The sequence below is a fragment of the Thermobia domestica genome, chromosome 8 (assembly GCF_964235325.1).
Source record: "Thermobia domestica chromosome 8, izTheDome1.hap1.1, whole genome shotgun sequence".
In the NCBI taxonomy this organism is placed as follows: Eukaryota; Metazoa; Arthropoda; class Insecta; order Zygentoma; family Lepismatidae; genus Thermobia; species Thermobia domestica.
In genome coordinates this window covers 75,099,594-75,118,472 of record NC_137461.1, presented here as the reverse complement: position 1 = coordinate 75,118,472, position 18,879 = coordinate 75,099,594, and the positions used below count along the sequence as shown (strand labels likewise).

Below are 18,879 nucleotides of genomic sequence, written 5' to 3'. Positions count from 1 at the left end.
TTAGAATAAAACCCAGCTAAAAATGGTATTCCACATAAAGCCAAGTTAGCTACATTTAAACAAGATAAAGTAAGAGGCATTTGACTTACAAGTGCTCCTATTCTACGAATATCTTGTGTATCTCCCACACCATGAATGATTGCTCCTGCACATAAAAAATGTAATGCCTTAAATAAAGCATGTGTCAATAGATGAAAAAAAGCCAATACAGGAAATCCTATGGACAAAATTATTATTATAAGGCCAAGCTGACTTACAGTAGATAAAACAATAATCTTCTTCAAATCATATTCATAATTAGCACCAATACCAGCTACAAATATTGTCAGTCCTGATATATTCAGTAAACCAGGTAGACCTCCAATTTAACGTCAGCTTTTGGCATTTGAGATGTTGTGTGAATTTCTCGATCAGAATGATGAATGTCAGTATACTTTGTACGAATTGATTTTAAAATTGAAAGATTTATATGAACATAATTATATATACTCATCAAAGCAGCTTATGAAAATACTCAAAGGCTACTACCGTGACAGTCTCATCATTACAACATTCCCAGAAAAAAAATTAATTACTCTAAAAGATACAGCATTTGAAAGTTTGAATACAAAATGGTATGGTGACCGTAAATAAGATCCAGCTGACAGAAACGTCGAATAATGGAAACAACAGCAGAAATTATTCATGAAGATATTCAAGCTGGAGTTTTCCTGTTATTGCAGAAGACACAATGGCTGATAGCACGATAATTCCCAAAACGCTGAGTATTCTGATAGAAAGTATTATTATGAAAATGTAAGAAGGAGACATTATGTTGAAAGAAGTTGTGCTATTCAAGAGAACATTCCATTATGAGAGCCACACGACTACTATCATTCATATCTCCTACTCAACTTGCTGTGAAAATCTTCTTACACAGACGTCTTAGTTGAGGGAAACATGTTAATTTCGATCATAGTTTAGGATTTGCTGTTTCTAATGATATAGAAATCGGGGAATGTATTTTTAAGCAATTTTCTTTTGATGATGCGGACCTCAAAGTTACGTGAACACAACACGTTTCAGAGCTTGGAAGGAATACAATACATTCCACCTAATATTGAGTTGTTCCTACCAAGACAGATACATCGTCAGAGGAATACACTAGCTGCTCAGGAATTGGGAAAGTTTCGAAAGGTTTCAATAAAACAATATACACTATGCCAGCTCAAACCCACAGTTATTGCACTGATCTAAATGCTATGAAAACTACTGTTCCTACGTCTGCTAGTAGTTGAATGATCTTGGATCTCTTGTGGACGGTAAAGTGCATGGGTGGAGATTATTATCAAGTTGGTGGATACACGGAAAATCTTTAAAGGTACAGTGGGTAAGTAAGTACAGTAGGAGTGTTACCGTTTATAAACTTGAACCCATCTGACTCAAGAGTTGATCTGATACAGAGCTCTTCAGTCTGCTTCAGGACTGTGTGGAAACTCTCTTTCTTTCGTGACATTTGATCAGCCCTTATACCTCAAGCCATCAGAAATTGTCGAGACTGTGAAGCAAAATGAAGATTTGTCAAATGTACTTTTAAAACTTGGTGGATTCACCTCCTCATATTATTCATGGGTGCTGTTGGATACATTGTCTGGTAGTGGTCTGAAAGAGCTGTGGCAAACTGTGTACGCCAATCGTTCTGTTCCAAAAATGACCATCGGACATAGCTACTCAAAAGGTCTTCGTGCAATGATTGTCATAACAACAATCAATATGGCAACGTCATACAGCCATGTTGCCGTTGTAGCTGAAGACACTGACATTCTGATCATGCTGGTTGCTCTTGCTCCCAACTGTTTCAACATATATATTCAACCGTTGTTTTTCCACCACAAAACTCAATTACCGCGAGCGGGAATCGAAATACGGATCCACAAACCAGAGGTGAACGCTCTAGCACTGAGCAACCGCAGCTCCGGAGCAATTACAGTGCAGCAATAAGGGAATATCGGCATCTGAAAGCATATAGAATATCGGGAAATGGCTTACATAATATGATACTAAAATTCAAGACAATGGGTGAGTTGCATGTGGCTCCTGGAAGAGGAAAACGGCCCATTCCAACGGAGGTTGTTTGCGAGGTTGTTGTTGTTGTTGTGGGAAACACATCACGTGCTCCATACTCCGCTACCAGTTCTCAGGCTGTGTCACGTGAATTGGTTAACAGTGTAGAAAGTACTTAGGGTAACTTTACACTGGTATCCTTACAGTATTCCTCACAGTATAGCAACTCAAAGCCCTAGATCCGCAACAAAGCCTTGACACGAAGGAAACTGGATGACATGTGGTCGTGGGGTATGATGCGGACTCATGAGGCGTATTTCGCACTAGAAAGGGCAGTAAACACGGAAAACAATTGAGCATAGGACTCGGATAATTTCAATGTTGTGCAGGAGCATCCATTACGCCCTGCGTACGTGACTGTATAGTCTGGATTCACAGGAACGTTCATTATTGGCCTGTTTTTCTTTGAGGAGAATACTCCTCAAGGAGCTGTCACCTGTACCGTGACATCGGCAAGATACACGGATCTTCTAGTGGGACATGTGATTCTGCGCTATAGACATGGAACTGTTTTGAGAGCACTGTTTTCATGCAAGACGGAGTAACACTGCACATCAATCGCCATGGGAACGATTTCCTTCGTGAAACCTTCAGTGCCGAATTTTCCCGAATGCGTAGCCAGCAAGATCCCCTGATCTAGGTCCATGTGACTTGTAATGCTCCCGCGCTTAAAAGTGAAAAACCATCTAGTTCGTCCAACGATCCCACAAAAAAATTCCGTAATAAGAATTACAAGGACGATTCGGCAAATCACAATACAGTGGAGTGCTTTAAGAATCACAGCCGTGCTCCTGAAAAATTGTCAGTCTCTGTATATATAAATATATATCCCTTAAGTAAATTATCTAAAGTCAAGAATTAACAATTAAAGAATTAAGATCTTAAAGAATTACACTAGCAATATATTCATTCAAAATCAACTAAATTCAATTTAACAATTTATTTTCTTTAACAGTTTGCATTAAAACAGAAGAAAAATATTACTTTTTAATCACCATATATATATATAATTCAAATCTCATTCAATCCGTAGTGTAACAACAGTTCCAAAAATTAATAAATATTGAAAGTTCACAACTCTATTATAAATTCTTATATTAAATAGAATGATTTAATTTGGTCACACCGTCAATCACAGACTTCTACAACTAATCAAATTCCAAATTGATAGAATTATTTATAAGTAAGCCAATAGTCAACCGACCAAATTAGATTATAAATATAATTATTTTAAAGCTCAACAAAAATTAATTTAAATGAACCAAACAGATTTGAATCAAATAATTAATTGCTATAATTTGGAGACTAAATTGTTACAGTTAATCAACGAGTTTTAAAGATTTTTTTTAGCGAGTGGTGTTCAAACCTAAATATTTAATTTGGGACGCTATTTCCAAATCGAGAACTTTCAGAAGAAACGTTATCAATAACAGATTAATGAAACAATAATATGCGAAAGACCCTAAACAGAAGCTAAAGCAATATAATTAATTTTCAGAAAATATAACTCCAGAAAACAAAAAAAAAAAAAAAAAAAAAAAAAACAGCTATCCGAAAATTTCAGAACCAAACTAACTGCCAATAAATAGTTTCATAGAACAACGATAATCCAAGAAAGCTATTAGATCTGGCAGAAGATTTTACAGAACTAAGCTAAGCTTCAAATCAAAAAACTTACGTGAACTGGGAATAAAATTTGCTACTCAAACGCCAATCGGAAAATTAGTAGCAAACAAACGATAAATTATAAGTTCAAAGAAAATCAATTAGGACTACAAATTGTAGCAAAAAAAAATTAATGAACCAATTCAAACGGTTGATTTAACAATTAAATAAAACCAAACTTAATACAAAATAAGCACCAACAACAGGAAATGAAGTTAAAACACAGAATCAAATTTATTCTTTAGTAATTTTAATTTGAAAGCTAGTTTCATTCAACTAGATCAAATAAACCAAGAGTACCGAACTTGAATAATAATCCAATATACCAACTTACATGAAAGAAACCTTCAAACAATAAGGTTAACGTTGCAAAAGCACTCGAAACTAACAATCCGAATGGGACACTAAATAAAAAAAACTATCCACAAACTATATTACTACGACAAAATTACTCAAAACTGAAAGAACAAAAAAGGACGGTAAATCTAAAAAAACTTTTACAGAATTGACCATTAACGCAAGATTACTCAAAACTGAAAAGAATTATGACACTAAATTAAACTAACCGAACTTCAAACCTAATTAATTACAAAAACCCTGAAACTGAAAATTAAATGAGACGAGAAACTAGAGCAACTAACCTCCCAATTAATTATGTAAGAATAGTCGAAATGGAAGCAACTCAATGGGGACGCTAAATTAAATCAACCTTCAGACCAATTAACCAAGAATACTAGTAATTGAAGCAACTCAATGGGGACCCTAAATTAAATCAACCTTCAGACCAATTAACCAAAAAATATTAGTAATTGAAGCAACTCAATGGGGACGCTAAATTAAATCAACCTTTAAACCAAGTAACCAAAAATACTAGTACTTAAAGCAACTCAATGGGGACGCTAAATTGAATCAATCTTTAAACCAATTAACCAAAAATAACAGTAATTGAAGGAACTCAATCGGGACGCTAAATTGAATCAATCTTTAAACCAATTAACCAAAAATAACAGTAATTGAATCAACTCAATGGGGACGCTAAATTAAATCAATCTTTAAACCAATTAACCAAAAATAACATTAATTGAAGCAACTCAATGGGGACGCTAAATTGGATCAATCTTTAAACCAATTAACCAAAAATAACAGTAATTGAAGCAACTCAATGGGGACGCTAAAGTAAATTAATCTTTAAACCAATTAATCAAGAATACTAATAATTGGAGCAACTCAATAGGGACGCTAAATTAACTCAACTAACTAAACCAAAGACAATAGTACCTCAAACAGAATATAGAACACAAACTATGAAGAAAACACTCCTTTAAAGCAGAAAACTTAACAACCCAAAAGAAAACAGAGAGAAATACAGAAATAATATTTCTTCACTTACCGCAATTACGTTAACTGCTGGGCTTTCCTTTCCTTTCATCTCAATAGAAAATACAGCAAACAATTTTTCTCAAACGGAAATAAATCCAAACGATGGATAATCAAAATGATTCGAAAAGTCCAAAGATTTCGATAATAGTACCAAGCGACGTAAAAGCAAAAGAGAGACAAAAGAAAGAAAAGCAAAAACCACAAAAACAGCAATGAATTCAATTAGAATAAGTCCCTCTTTGATTTCAAACACAGCCACTCAAACAATCATACAGCAACTCGTTGACGTGGCAGTACAGAAAGCACGGATGGGATTGCTTCGGTGCTGCGAAATAGCACCTCAGGCAACGTTCAATTCTTCCTAGCTTCTCGCGTGAGGAAAGGAAGGCACCAGCCAGGAGGAAGAGCGCAATGGTACACAGTTGACTATTGACGTATAAATACATAAAACTCTATACGAAACATCTCTATTACTTTTCAGAGTGATTTCTTTTCAGTTTTTCTTCACAATTAATGTCTCTTCTTTATTCTTTTATTTCTTCTTTTTAGAAGAAAGACAAAAATTTCTTTATTTTTGTATTATTTTCGCATATAAATAGTCCATTTCACACCAATAGCAGAACGTATTTCTTAAATCCAATAATTCCCGTTGGTTGTAGAGTCCAAACAACAGGGTACCTCAAAAGTTCAGATACAAAAAATATAAATTCACACAAAATATTGTGACGATGAGTCCAAGTTGTCACAGACTTTTGGCTGAGGAATATCTGAAAGCTTGAGACTACCATGGAAATGTTCAGTCTCTGCCGAATCTCAAGGGTAACATAAGGCATGTTGCAACAGTTCCTCTGAAGCTGCTGCAAGCAATTATTGTGCACGCCATTTTGCAGATGCAACATTTGTGCCATGTATCTGGTGCCATGCGGGTCTTGTTATGTAAATCAGTCATTGTAACCGCAAATGTTAATAAAGTTATTTCCATCTCACCATTTGTTACCATTATATGGAAACGAAGTTTCACATTTTGATAACTTGTAGTTGTTCCTAAAGTTGTTCCCTTTGAACCATTTGTTACAAAACCCTCCCATTCATCTTCTTTGAATGACATTTATCTCACATGTTTGACCTCTTCGACCTAGATAATCGTCTTATCCATACATTCATTACCATTTCCAAGTTCGTAATACTTATACTGCGCCACGTTTTCCCCTGGTGGTGGGAAGTAGAACTAATGTATTACTCTCTTCTGCATGGTCTCATTAGTATATTGAACAAATTTCAATGTAATACGTTCATTACAGCCCGAGCTGGACCACTGTGAATAGCAGCACTTTAATTATAATCGCCCTATATATAAACAAAAAGCGATTTAATTTTATCATTGCAAGCTCAAGGTACATCGAACTACGCGAGAGAGACAAGCATGAATTACGTAATTTTATGAAACCATCTGCCAATTTGCTTTGAGGGCAGTACATTAAAAACTACCTATTCTTACGAGAGAATTCGCGCTAGAGAGTGTCATATCTAACGTTGACTGTTTCTTACTGAGAAAATAGAAAATAGAAAATTCTACATTGATGCAATAACGATTCAAACATGTGTGACATATTTACGTATAAATACATATTTTAGGCATTCGACTGTGTAGTACATACATAATCTAAGATTATAAAACGACTATATCTCCCAGTGAGAAATATGAAAATTAACACAATGGAGATGTAGGGAAAAAGGAGGAGTTACTTCTCCCTGATCAACAAGGATCAGATGCATTGTGTTTGTCCTAGTCGTACAGAGGAAAGAACAGAACTCAGGTAGTGTATGCAAACACGCGACTCAGTTCTACCAGATATCTGGTCCGGGAGGAAAGCTTCAGCTTCCTGCACATTAGGCGGATCTTGATCAATCACCTCATGTTCAACTGTTAGGAATTTTCCCGAAAAGAATATTCAACATATATAGGTAACGAAGTCTTAACCCATGAGTGACAATGAAGTCTTAAGGTATCAGATACTCGCTGACAAAACTGCCTATGGAAGCCGTAATCACATGGTAGTGGCATTACCACAATATCACTTCAAACCTATATCGAATGTCATATGATATATAGAATCCAACAATTAGTTTCGTTTTCTCATACCGCTATGTTAACCACAAGTAATATGAAAAATCCGTTTCTTCTTTTAAAATTGTGTATATAGAACATAAATAGTAACAGGTAGCGGTATATACGCGTGAATGTAAGTATACAGAATCAAACTTACAAATGAAGGTTTTAGTTCTGTATATCGCTCTTTTCAAACCGGAATTTTGGTAGAAATACGTATACTACAATTTCAAGTTTCAATATTGATTGTTATGGAGCAAAACATATAACAGACAGCCGGACACTGTGTCTATCATGAATTTAAAGTTCCAAAATCAAGTTTGATCCACAATCTTATTTCTCCGTTAAAAATAGAAAAGACAAATTTTCAAAATCCACCTGGAAAATGGAATTGAACTGATCAAATTAAATTAAGGATGATTTAACATAAAGCCATAACTATGATGATTAGAAAAAGTGACGACAACACATCTATAGAGTTAAATCCATTGTTTTAGATCTTACAAACTAGTACATGGAAACAATGTCTATCCCAGTCATATTTATGACTTAATTTTACAACGCTGCAAGTCCCTGACCATCAGCAATAGTATTATTTATATCAATTTTCAGGATAAGATCCACTATCTCATACAAAAGGATGTTTTCGATAACAAAGTGTTGTCTTCTAAGTACTTCCTTCAGTTAGAGAAGTTGCCAAAGTCACAGGGATCATATTTGTAGAGTACAGGGCGGCTCACGGGCTTTGTATTTCAAAAAGCAGAATTGTGACTACGGAGATTGCCTTACAGCATAATAATAGGTCGTGCATGGAACTATTCTCCTTCTCTGAATTAAGATGTTGTTATCAGAACCGCCGGTAGAACGCGATATTTACTGTCCAGTTAGGAGAAACCGTAAGATGGAAACTGTTCACATGATACGCTTCACACATTAATATAAGAATTACTTTAAGCTTTCAGGCATTTTGGAGGAAATTATGGGGATCCAGCTGGAGAACGAGGATGACACCATTCATTGAAATTTTTCAATTCAAGCTTTTATAATTGTACCAGGTTCAATTCATGGCGATGATTAGATCAAGAAACGCTTGTGCTCCTACCTTGTAACGCCCCACACGGCCACTTGTAAGAGCGTAAATTGTAAAATTTATAAGTGTTGAACAGGTTCGATTTTTAGACTCCTAGCACGTAACATAAAACATAAAACATATGATGTGCTTTCGTCCTACCTCTGTTACTAGGTCCCTTGCTATCCGGCCCTGATTTACCGAAAAACCAACTCGATTACTGCGCTTCGGGGACAAGATTTGTGCACGTGGTAAATCTTTAGTTTTTTCACGTCTTGATCGAAATGCTGCTTCTGAAGGGTAGGTCAGTCTAAAAGGAAAATATTTCATTATCATAGATTTCCAGGAGGCCTGCAAGAAACCGTATATTGTTTCTTCCACGGGATACCTTAATCTTTATGCAGCGATGCTGTAATTCAAAAAACATGCTTACAGTAGTATAATTTCATACTAACATTTAACTCCTATGTCTTCGTCTGCATACAGATAGTAAACGAGCAACCCTGAGTGCTATGAATAGTTTTTTACTATGTCTGCTAGTAACACTACACAATTGTGTATTCATGTTCAATGTGATCATATTACTGCCAGTACTTTCTTTTCAGTTCTCATAAGTTCACATAAAAGGTCGTATCCACACCACACAATTCTTTATTGTTACAGTTACTTTTTCTCTTAATATTTATGCATAAATATTTGCAGAGTCATCTTGTAACGACATAATAACGGACATGCTCTTTGGTGGATTGGATACAGCTAGTAACACGTTAAGTTTCATAATCTTATATAAGGTGCTGCATCCTGAAGTTCAGAAAAAAGTCCAGAAAGAAATAGACACAGTTATAGGAGTTAATTCACCATCCTACGTGAATTACGTTAAAAGGTAAGAAAGAAACTAATGACTGTTTCCTATGTAATTTAAAATGTTTCAAAGGCAGAAAGAACATTTAAATCTTGACAATTATTTCTATTTTCCTATATGTAAGTTATGTTGACAAATGTATACATAATTTAATATATGGTATTTGAATAATTTTTTCGGTGTTGTATCCTTACAATAAATGGTGTTCAATACACAATGGAATCAAGTTAACTTTTGGTCAGTTTGAACGTCTTTTAACCTTTATGATCTCTTTCTGAAACTTCCTCCAGAGCTTAAGTGATTCATGTCCAGATACAGTAAATAACTCTTTACAATAAACGAAGTGCCAACTTTTCCGTGCAGTTTGTCCCACCAAACTTATCTCAATTTCTCATAACTTGTGTATTTGTCATAATTCTGCTTGTTCTGAATGCATCATATATGTGTGTAGTATAGTACTAACTCAGCATATGTCGTTACTTTCATGATATGGAAGGAAACAAATAAAGTTTCCCAGTCTTCCGTTCCACGATTATGCTCTGAAACAAAACGGCATGCGTGACACTTATGGTGCGTTCTGACATTTAAGTAATAAAAGGCCATTTTAAGGTAATATTTCATGCTTGAAATATAGCTGAAGTTTAATATCAGTGGTGGCGTGATTTCCAAACAGGTCCGCTTACACGCTCGATAATTACAGAAAGTTGTTTCAAAGTTTGAGACATTTGATTCCATTTGACATCTGTAAACTGGAAGATCCTAAAGATTTATAGATACAAGTCTTGTTCTATGAACTTTAGTTTTACAAGAATTGCAACTATGTTGAGCACCTTCAATAACTGTGCATGTATTCTTACTTGTGATATGTACTAAAGTTAATGTAGCGCTAACACATAATATAGAGTTTGCTTTCGTTAAAATGTTCGTTTCGAACTTTTCTAAGTACCTTAAAACTGTAGGTTTTGCAACAACGCATTCTAAGGAATGGTAGGGGAAATAATAGGAACAAATAACGGGTTTTCCGAACACAGGTCACAGTTTGCTGTTTGAAATACTCAGTTCTTTATTGTCTGTTTGTTTTCTTGTTTTGTAATTTAATGTAATGATACGTTTAGAACATCATAGTATTTGGTAAAAGCAAAAGGTTTGGTTGTAGGTAAACAACACAAGCTTTTTGACCACAAAATTTGTTTTTAAAAAAAGAAGAGTTGTTGACAAGTTCGTTCTCTACTCATAAAGTTTTAACAAAACCTCGTAGTTGTTCTGATAGCCATGAGTGATAAGTTCTTAATTTCTGTGTGAATTTAGTACTTTTGAACTTGGTTCTAATCTCACTGCATGCTCTATTTGCTCATTTTCTTATTTGTCTGTTATTCCTGCCGTACACTTTTACAGTACATGTATTGCACGAAGGAGATAGACTAATTTTTTTAATATATCCAAAAGTAAGAAGGTGTAAAGGCATAAAACCTTTTCTATATATCCCAAAGTGATTCCTCCTCACTGTAAATCACTTCTTTCATCGATCCGTAAGTTATAGGTAAATCTGAAGATAAATCTGGAGTTTTAGTGTTCTGAAGATCACTATCATTCCGAATACCTAATTCGTTATTACCGGAACGCCGTTCATGTTATTATTATTATTATTATTATTATTATTATTATTATTATTATTATTATTATTAAGTAATAGAAAAAAATCCTCCCAGTTTGTTGTTACACCTATGGACTTTATATTATCTTGGTGCATCAAAATCATTTTAGATAGGTTTTCACGACGTACTGACATTTTTTCACTAAACTTCTTAATAGCTTTCAATAGTATCACCATTTGCTAGAGTCTATCTCCCAAGAATGCACTCAGTTTCATGAAACATTGGCCGTCACCTTACCCCAAATAACATCACATGAGTATTTTGTAAGTGGAGATGAGGTGTGTGTTTCTGGGCTGATTTCAAATCGATTTTGCCTCAAGATCAAAGGACTAGTGTTGTCAACTGCTTGAGCAGCTCGGCTCACGGCTCAGACACCACCAAGCCGAACCTAAAAGTGAGCCGAGACAACAGCAAACCCAACCGAGCCGGCTCAAGCCCTCGGCTCAATCGGGCCGAATCGAACCGAGTCGATGGCTCATCCCAACCGAGCCGGCTCGAACCAATGGCTCACCTGAGCTGAGGCGAACCGTGCTGATGGCTCACCCCAACCGAGGCGATGGCTCACCTTGGCCGAGCTGAAGGCTCATTGCAACCAAGTCCGTTCGAGTCGATGACTCACTTAAGCCGAGCCGAACCGAGCCAATACCTCGTTCCAATCAAACCGGCTAAAGCTATTGGCTTAGTTGAATCGAGTGGAACCTCGAGCTGAGCCTCTGACTCAGGGCTGCAGCCGAACCGGTTGACATCACTTTTTCTCACTCGATAAAGATTTTGCATATCTATCTTGGAAATTAATGGATTTAAGCAGTGCTTAGTAATTTTCATCGGTTCAGGTGAGTAAGGCCATGGTTTACTTGCTTCTCCTTTTGTTATGACCCGAGTACTCATAATCATATTCCTAATTATAAGGGTTTTCTGAGCATACAGAAAACCAACTGAAAAAATATGACAAATTTCCTTTTACCGCTTTTTGAAATCGAGGCAAGGAAGCTCGGCGAAAATAGACCCGAGACGCACCCTTAGAAGGAAAGTGTATTGTATATTCGCCATTTGCCAACAATATTTTACTACGTGGATTGATCGGAAAGCTACTTTTCAAAGGTAGCTGCACTATAGCTACAGCTACATGGTAAAATTGTAACTCACTGCAGCTACTAGCTAGTTTTCCAGAAAAGCAGCTGAACTCCGATTTTTTTTTTAAAAAATGAACAGCTCTCTCTACAGCTATTCGCTACTTAAGCTTTTGTCACAAATACAAGTACAGTTTATTTGACATCAAGCATCATAAAATATGTCATAGCATTCACATGCGTAAGTGAATTTAAAGTTTGGTTAAAATATTACATAAAAGCGTTGTCTGTGAATTTGTATTTCACAGTAAAGTATGCATTTTTCTCTGTCCTTTTTAAAGTATATATATATATATATATATATATATATATATATATATATATATATATATATATATAGATATAGATATAGATATATATATACAGGGTGGGTCATTTTAATCAATCCACGGAAATATTTAAAAAATGGTAAATCATAGAAGAAGTGTTTCAAGTACACGTTATATATTGCTAAGGGGAAACCCAATTCCGCCAAAAGTACCCCTCTCCGCCCTCCCTAAGTGGGTGTAACAGATATTTAACTTTCAAATGTCAAATGGGAACATGGGTCGAGTAATAACTCGTTCGAAAGGTCTTGGAAAACTAAGTAACGCTGTATCAAAAGATGTTCCATATGGAGCACCGATTTCAAAATGGCCGCCATTGTATGGTTCGGAAACTCCAGTACCAATGAAACCTAGTTTAATGCTCCTTTTAGCAGTGAGACTGTACGAAACGTGGACCTACGGCTTTACCGGAGCCACGTTAGTAGCCACTGGGAATCGAAACAGGATATCCTGCGTCGTAAACGCAACACTTTTTATATAGCCAAGAATAAGTTCCTTTGCGCTCAGGAACACAGTGTATTTTTTTATTTCTTTATCTCGAATTTTTTAAAATTTTTGTTTCCTGCCTGCTTCCTTCCGTTGGTTATATAGGGGCTCGGTGGCTCAATGTTAACTATCATCTTTGGTGCAAAAGCACCTGATTATGTATATTTATTTATTTATTTATTTATTATTTAAAATGGCGGAGTTAAGGCATAACCTTTTCTTCCATTCAGCCATTTACATTTTTCTTTACAGTCGGATCTCTCTCTTTTTTTTACGACGAGATTAAAAATGACATACAGTTAGGCACGTTAAAGAGTTACCGACATACATAACAATACAGAAAATAAAACATGAAAAATGAAAATGAAATTTATTACATATAAAATAAACACTAAAACAAACAAGAGATATGCTAAAAACATGTTAAACTATACAAGGAGAAACAAATACGTCAATCTTGATTATATATAACATAAAATACATTCCTATGATTCGCTATCTATAGATAAAATGATGCACCTACTTAAGTGATTGTCTATAATGTATACATTCATACACATGTATCAGAAGGGAATAGAAAAGAAAATGAGAAGAAATAGAAAGGGAGAGAAGAAAAAAACGACTGCATAGTAACGCCAGGAATAGTTTCGTGTGTAACATTTTTTTTTCTTTCCTACTGAAGACCTACATTAGAAAGATATTCTTTAAGCCAAAGTTTAAAAGTCAACTCAGAGTTTCTGATGCTTTCAGTGGTGTCATTCCAAGCTTTGGTGACAAATAGTATGAAAGATTTGGAAAAGAAATTAGATTTGTGCGTTAGAACGGCGAGTGTTGTATTTCCTTTAGAACGGGTATTTAGTGGGTGAGTATCGCCGAGAAATTTAAATTTAGAGGACAGATAAGTAGGTTTCTTACTATTAATTATTTTATATAAAGTGTTAGAGAATGAATGCGGCGGCGGGTATTTAGATTGCACCATCCTAGTGTCTGATAACAATGGGAGATGTGGTCGAAGCGCTTTTTATTAAATATGAATCGAACGCAGGCATTCTGAATGCGCTGCAAACGTTTTCCCAGATCTTCGGTTAAATCAACATATGCTGCATCACAATAATCTAAATGAGAGAATGAACCAGGGACTCTTTAATGGATTCCGGAAGAAGGTTTTTTAAACGCTGAAGAGAATGGAGGGAGTCGTAAGTTTTCTTGCATACTCTATTAATATGTTCTGTCCAATTTAGGAATTTATCGATCTGGAGTCCTAGGCTATTGACGCTATCACTTACAGGAATGGCTACATTGTTTACGAGAACATTCGGTAGGCTTGTAATATTGATTGTGGAGAGTAGTTTACGAGAACCAAGATTTTGATTTGGTTGGGTTTACTTGCAGTCCATTTTTACGTGCCCATGTGCAGATACTTTCAATGTCACTGTTTAAATGATCAATCGCCGTGGTTAAATTTAGGGGATTAGTGGTTAAATAGCATTGTATATCATCTGCATATAAGTGATATTTACAATGGGTGATGTGCTCAGGTAAATCGTTGATGTATAAGGAAAACAGAAAAGGTCCTAGGACGCTGCCCTGCGGGACTCCATATGGAACAAGTTTCGCATTGGAACATATTAGTGACAACTTTTTGTTTTCTATTTGATAAATAGGAGCTAAACCAAGATAAAGTTGACTGGGAAAAGTTGTAGAAGGTAGATAGTTTGGCAATCAGTATGTCATAGTCTATAGTTTGGAAAGCCTTAGAAAAATCTAGTAGGGATAACAGTGTAACTTGTCGTTCATCCATAGCGGCACGAATATCATCAGTGATATTTACTAGAGCAGTGCAAGTGCTATGCTGAGATCTGAACCCTGACTGAAACGGATTTAAGATGTTATTTTTTTCGAGGAACTTAGTTAATTGGTCATGTATTATATGCTCTAATGCTTTGGAGAGTGCAGGGAGTGTAGTAATAGGGCGAAGATCTTCTGCTTTTGTTGGATTTTTGGTTTTAGGCAATGGGCGAACGTGAGAGAGTTTCCAAATTGATGGAAATTCTCCGGTTGTGATGGAACTATTAAAAATATGCACAATGACATCTTCAATGAACAGTAATATTTTTTTAATAAGAATGATTGGCAAGTCGTCAGCTCCTGAAGCAGGTGATTTGATTTTGTTTATTGCCTTCATGACTTCCGGAGCAGTGACGAGGTGAAGGTTAAATATATTTTTTATGGGACGCAAGAATAGAAATTTCATTTTATTCATTTTATTTATCCCAGGGTACATTATTCAACTGAATATTAAATTTGGTCTCGTTGAGTGAGGTCAAAGAACAATATGGTTTTGTTATCTAGACAGACGTAGTTTAAATCTAGCTCTACTGCTAATCACTCTTCAATATTTCAATAAAACCAATTCACTTTCTTTTGTACTGCCTGATATTATTATATTACTCATGTTTTGATAAAGTACAGCATTTACATTACACCTAATTTTTTTATTATTCAGGATGCCCTACACAGTTGCCACTATCCATGAGGTACAAAGGATAGCTCCAGTAATAGCACTACTTCCAAGACTGGCTGTGGAGGATACTGATCTATTGAACTACAAAATACCTAAGGTGAAAGATTGGTATTTGTTTTGTTAAAATCGTATTGTACGTAACATTTGATATCGCTACTTCTTTCTAAATATAGAAACTGAAACATTTCACTTTATAAAAGCTATGACGTACCATTATTATGTAGTGGTAATGTGTTGTGCAAAGTGGGGAAACATATACAATCACACATAATGACAGTAATACTTATGACTAGGCTTCGGATTGTTGCATATTTGCATGTTTTTTTTCCTGATGTGATATTGATATGCTCTTTAAACAGAAATTCGTTTCAGGTGTTTTGGGGTAAAATAACAGAGTTTTATAGTGCATATATTTGCATATTTCGGACGTTAGTGCATGTTTATGTCGTTACTGCATATAAATGCATATTTAAAGAAACGACCAAATTGATAATTTTAAACGTCCAACAACTTTCCTCATAAATGGAATTTCAAGTTTCTAATATAAATTAGACTCAAGAACTTAAAATGGTTGATTGTTGTCGGTTTAGAATATCTTCCAAGGTCATGTGAAAGAATAACAAAAGGCTGAGTGATTTATTCTCCCGGCAAGGATGCGTGACTGGCACCTTTTTGAAAGAAGATATAAATAACGGTCTCAAATCAGCCACAACAAAATTTCCAAGTCATCCATCTCAGAAGTTAAAGTTGTTACTGTTGTGTGTGTATTTGAAATTGTGGGGTCTTGTGGCATTATAAGAATGCCAAAAGAAAAATCTGGGTCTATTTAGTTGTAGTGCGACACCTTCAAATTCGAATTTTAACTAGCTCAGAATGTTGTCCAATTTTTGTCCACCCAAGAATGAAATTTGTACCATTCAAATAAACGAGGGAGGGCCATTTCAAAATTTGTCCTCATCTATCACCTGTAGTGCGGCGTCTTAAAACTTGAATTTTAACTACCTCAGAATTTTGTTCATTTTTTTTGTCCTTTTTTGTCCACCCAAGAAAAAAATTGTACCATTCAAATAAACGAGGGAGGACTATTTCAAAATTTCGGCCACTTCAATCACCTGTAGTGCAACATCTTAAAATTCGAATTTTAATTAGCTCAGAATTGTGTCGAATTTTTAAACATTTTAGTACCACCAAGAATATATTCTGTACCATTGAAATAAACCAGGGACGGTCATTTAAAATTTGGCCACTGAAATTATATGTAGTGAGACATTTTCAAATTCGAATTTCAGCTATCTTGATGGTACAAAAATCTACAAAAAATAGGGAAAATTCTAAACTAGTTAGAATTCGAATTTAAAGATGTCACACTACTGGTGATTGAAGTGGCCAAAGTTTTGAAATGGTCCTTTTTTAAAAAAAATTGAATGGTACAGTTTTTTATGGTACAAAAATGTAAGGAAATTCGGCAAAATTCTGAGCTAATTAAAATTCCAATTTGAAAATGTCGCACTACAGGTGATCGAAGTGGCCGAAAATTTAAATGGCCCCCCTCGTTTATTTGAATGGTACATTTTTTTTATCAAACCATAACATTTCGGAACATTCTCAAGAGCGAAGTTGGATGCGAATTGGGCCGAATTTTCATGTGTGCCATTTGGTAACGATTTTGTAGCGTCTAAAGCCGACCATAGACATCTTTGGTTGTGAATTTTGATGTTTTTTAGAACAAAATTTTCCAGTCTGTACGTATATTTGTACAGATTAAAAAAAAATCGTGACCCAAAAGCTAAATTTCTTGACTTTCGTGATTTTCATGACCGACAGACAACCTGGCATAGCATCTACTTCTTGCCTTGGTCTTTGAAACCGTATGTAGGCCTTTTTTGTTTACTGTAAGTTTTATGTGTATTAATTCGTAGCATAAATAAATAATATAATTGAATACGTTAGGCCTATATACAACATTTTATTTTATCTCACTATGTCCATTATATGTATGTACCTTATTTATTTTTCTAAGCATAGAGCTATCTTGGTTAACTTTGAAAACTTTATCGGAAATATTTGCGAGTCCTGTTCAATTTTGCTAGGCAGGTTTTATTATGTGCTTATGCCAGAAATGTTTATTTACTTCTCTTAGTATATTTATTCTTTATTCACAGATACTTGGCGCATTATTTGTAAAACAATGACGGATCCAGGATATGATCAAGGGAGGGGCTAAATCATATTTTGCGGCTTTATCCAGTGTTAAGAAGGATTGAAATACATTTTATCCAGTTTATACCTGAGCGTCAAGGGGGCCCCGCCTGTCTGTATATATATATATATATATATATATATATATATATATATATATATATATATATATATATATATATATAAAGTAGATTTATTTTAATTTCACATACTGACTGTGAACTGTTTGAACCCAAAGAAACAAAATTTATTTAAGAAGCCTTGGACGCTTGCGGAGCTGAAAACATTAAAAGCGACCTTGCGTTTATCAATACTCATTTCAGTTCATAACGAGATTAGAAGAGCGATGATTAGGACTTTGCAGTGCATTTGAGCTGTTTGATTCAATAACGAAGCAGACGCCCTCAAGACCAATCGGAGAAGCATTTCTTCGAAACGCACATTCAATAAACGCGAAAAATTCTGGCATAAAATTCTTGTCTAATAAATAAAGTCTTCCTGGGAACAACGACGCACAGATTTCAGATTTATCGGGAAGTAACATTGTTTCTTTGAAATACTGTCCCTTAACGACTCGTGACACGGAAGGAACATTTTCCATGTACAGTTTTTTTTTACAAATAAATGAAAGTTTTAGCAAGAAAACACCGAAAACTACATAGTTGTATATTGTAGCATGAATGCATCATTGTTATACACAAATATATGTAGTTTAAGTAATACAGCCTTTTTCTCTAAAGATTAAAAAAAAATTCTCATTTAACTTTAGCTTTTGATTGGTGCATATTTACAATTTTTAGTGCATATTTGCATATTTTCAGTGCATATTTTCGTGATTTTTAGCGCATATTTGCATGCATATTTTGCCGTTTTTTAGTGCATATCGATCCGAAGTCTACTTATGACTAACGACTTTGGTTCTTATGGCATTAACAACCATCAACTGTGGTACAAAACATGTTTTTCATGGAAAATGACTTCTTATAAGGGTAGTTTTTTTCGGGTAAATTTTTCTTTCGGATAATGTTCGCCAGAAACAATTAGAAGATTTATTTTCATATTTCATAAATAAATATTACATTAATAACTTGACAAATTGGCATAACTTATTTGTCCTGAAAATTCAACATAGGGTGCCTTACTCTTACTCTTACTCAACATAAGGTACATCTTAGGATGAGTCTTTTCTGAGGGATTTTCTCAGAAATAACGAAGTCGATTTCTTTCACATTTCAATATATATATATATATATATATATATATATATATATATATATATATATATATATATATATATATATATATATATATTAATTTACTCGTTCAAACATACAATACAGGACAATTCACTTATGAAAAGAAAACTGCAC

At 34.8% G+C, this 18,879-nt stretch overlaps 1 protein-coding gene across 1 annotated transcript in view; it reads left to right on the top strand.

The window, feature by feature from the left end:
* Positions 1 to 2,054: 2,054 nt before the first annotated feature.
* The window catches only part of LOC145692173 (cytochrome P450 2J2-like), a 32,747-nt gene continuing 15,922 nt past the window's right edge, over positions 2,055 to 18,879 (top strand). Inside the window, exons 1-3 of the mRNA XM_081767472.1 lie at positions 2,055 to 2,214; positions 9,030 to 9,210; positions 15,293 to 15,407. Coding sequence (XP_081623598.1) covers positions 2,055 to 2,214; positions 9,030 to 9,210; positions 15,293 to 15,407 — 456 coding nt within the window. The remainder of the gene's footprint in view (positions 2,215 to 9,029; positions 9,211 to 15,292; positions 15,408 to 18,879) is intronic.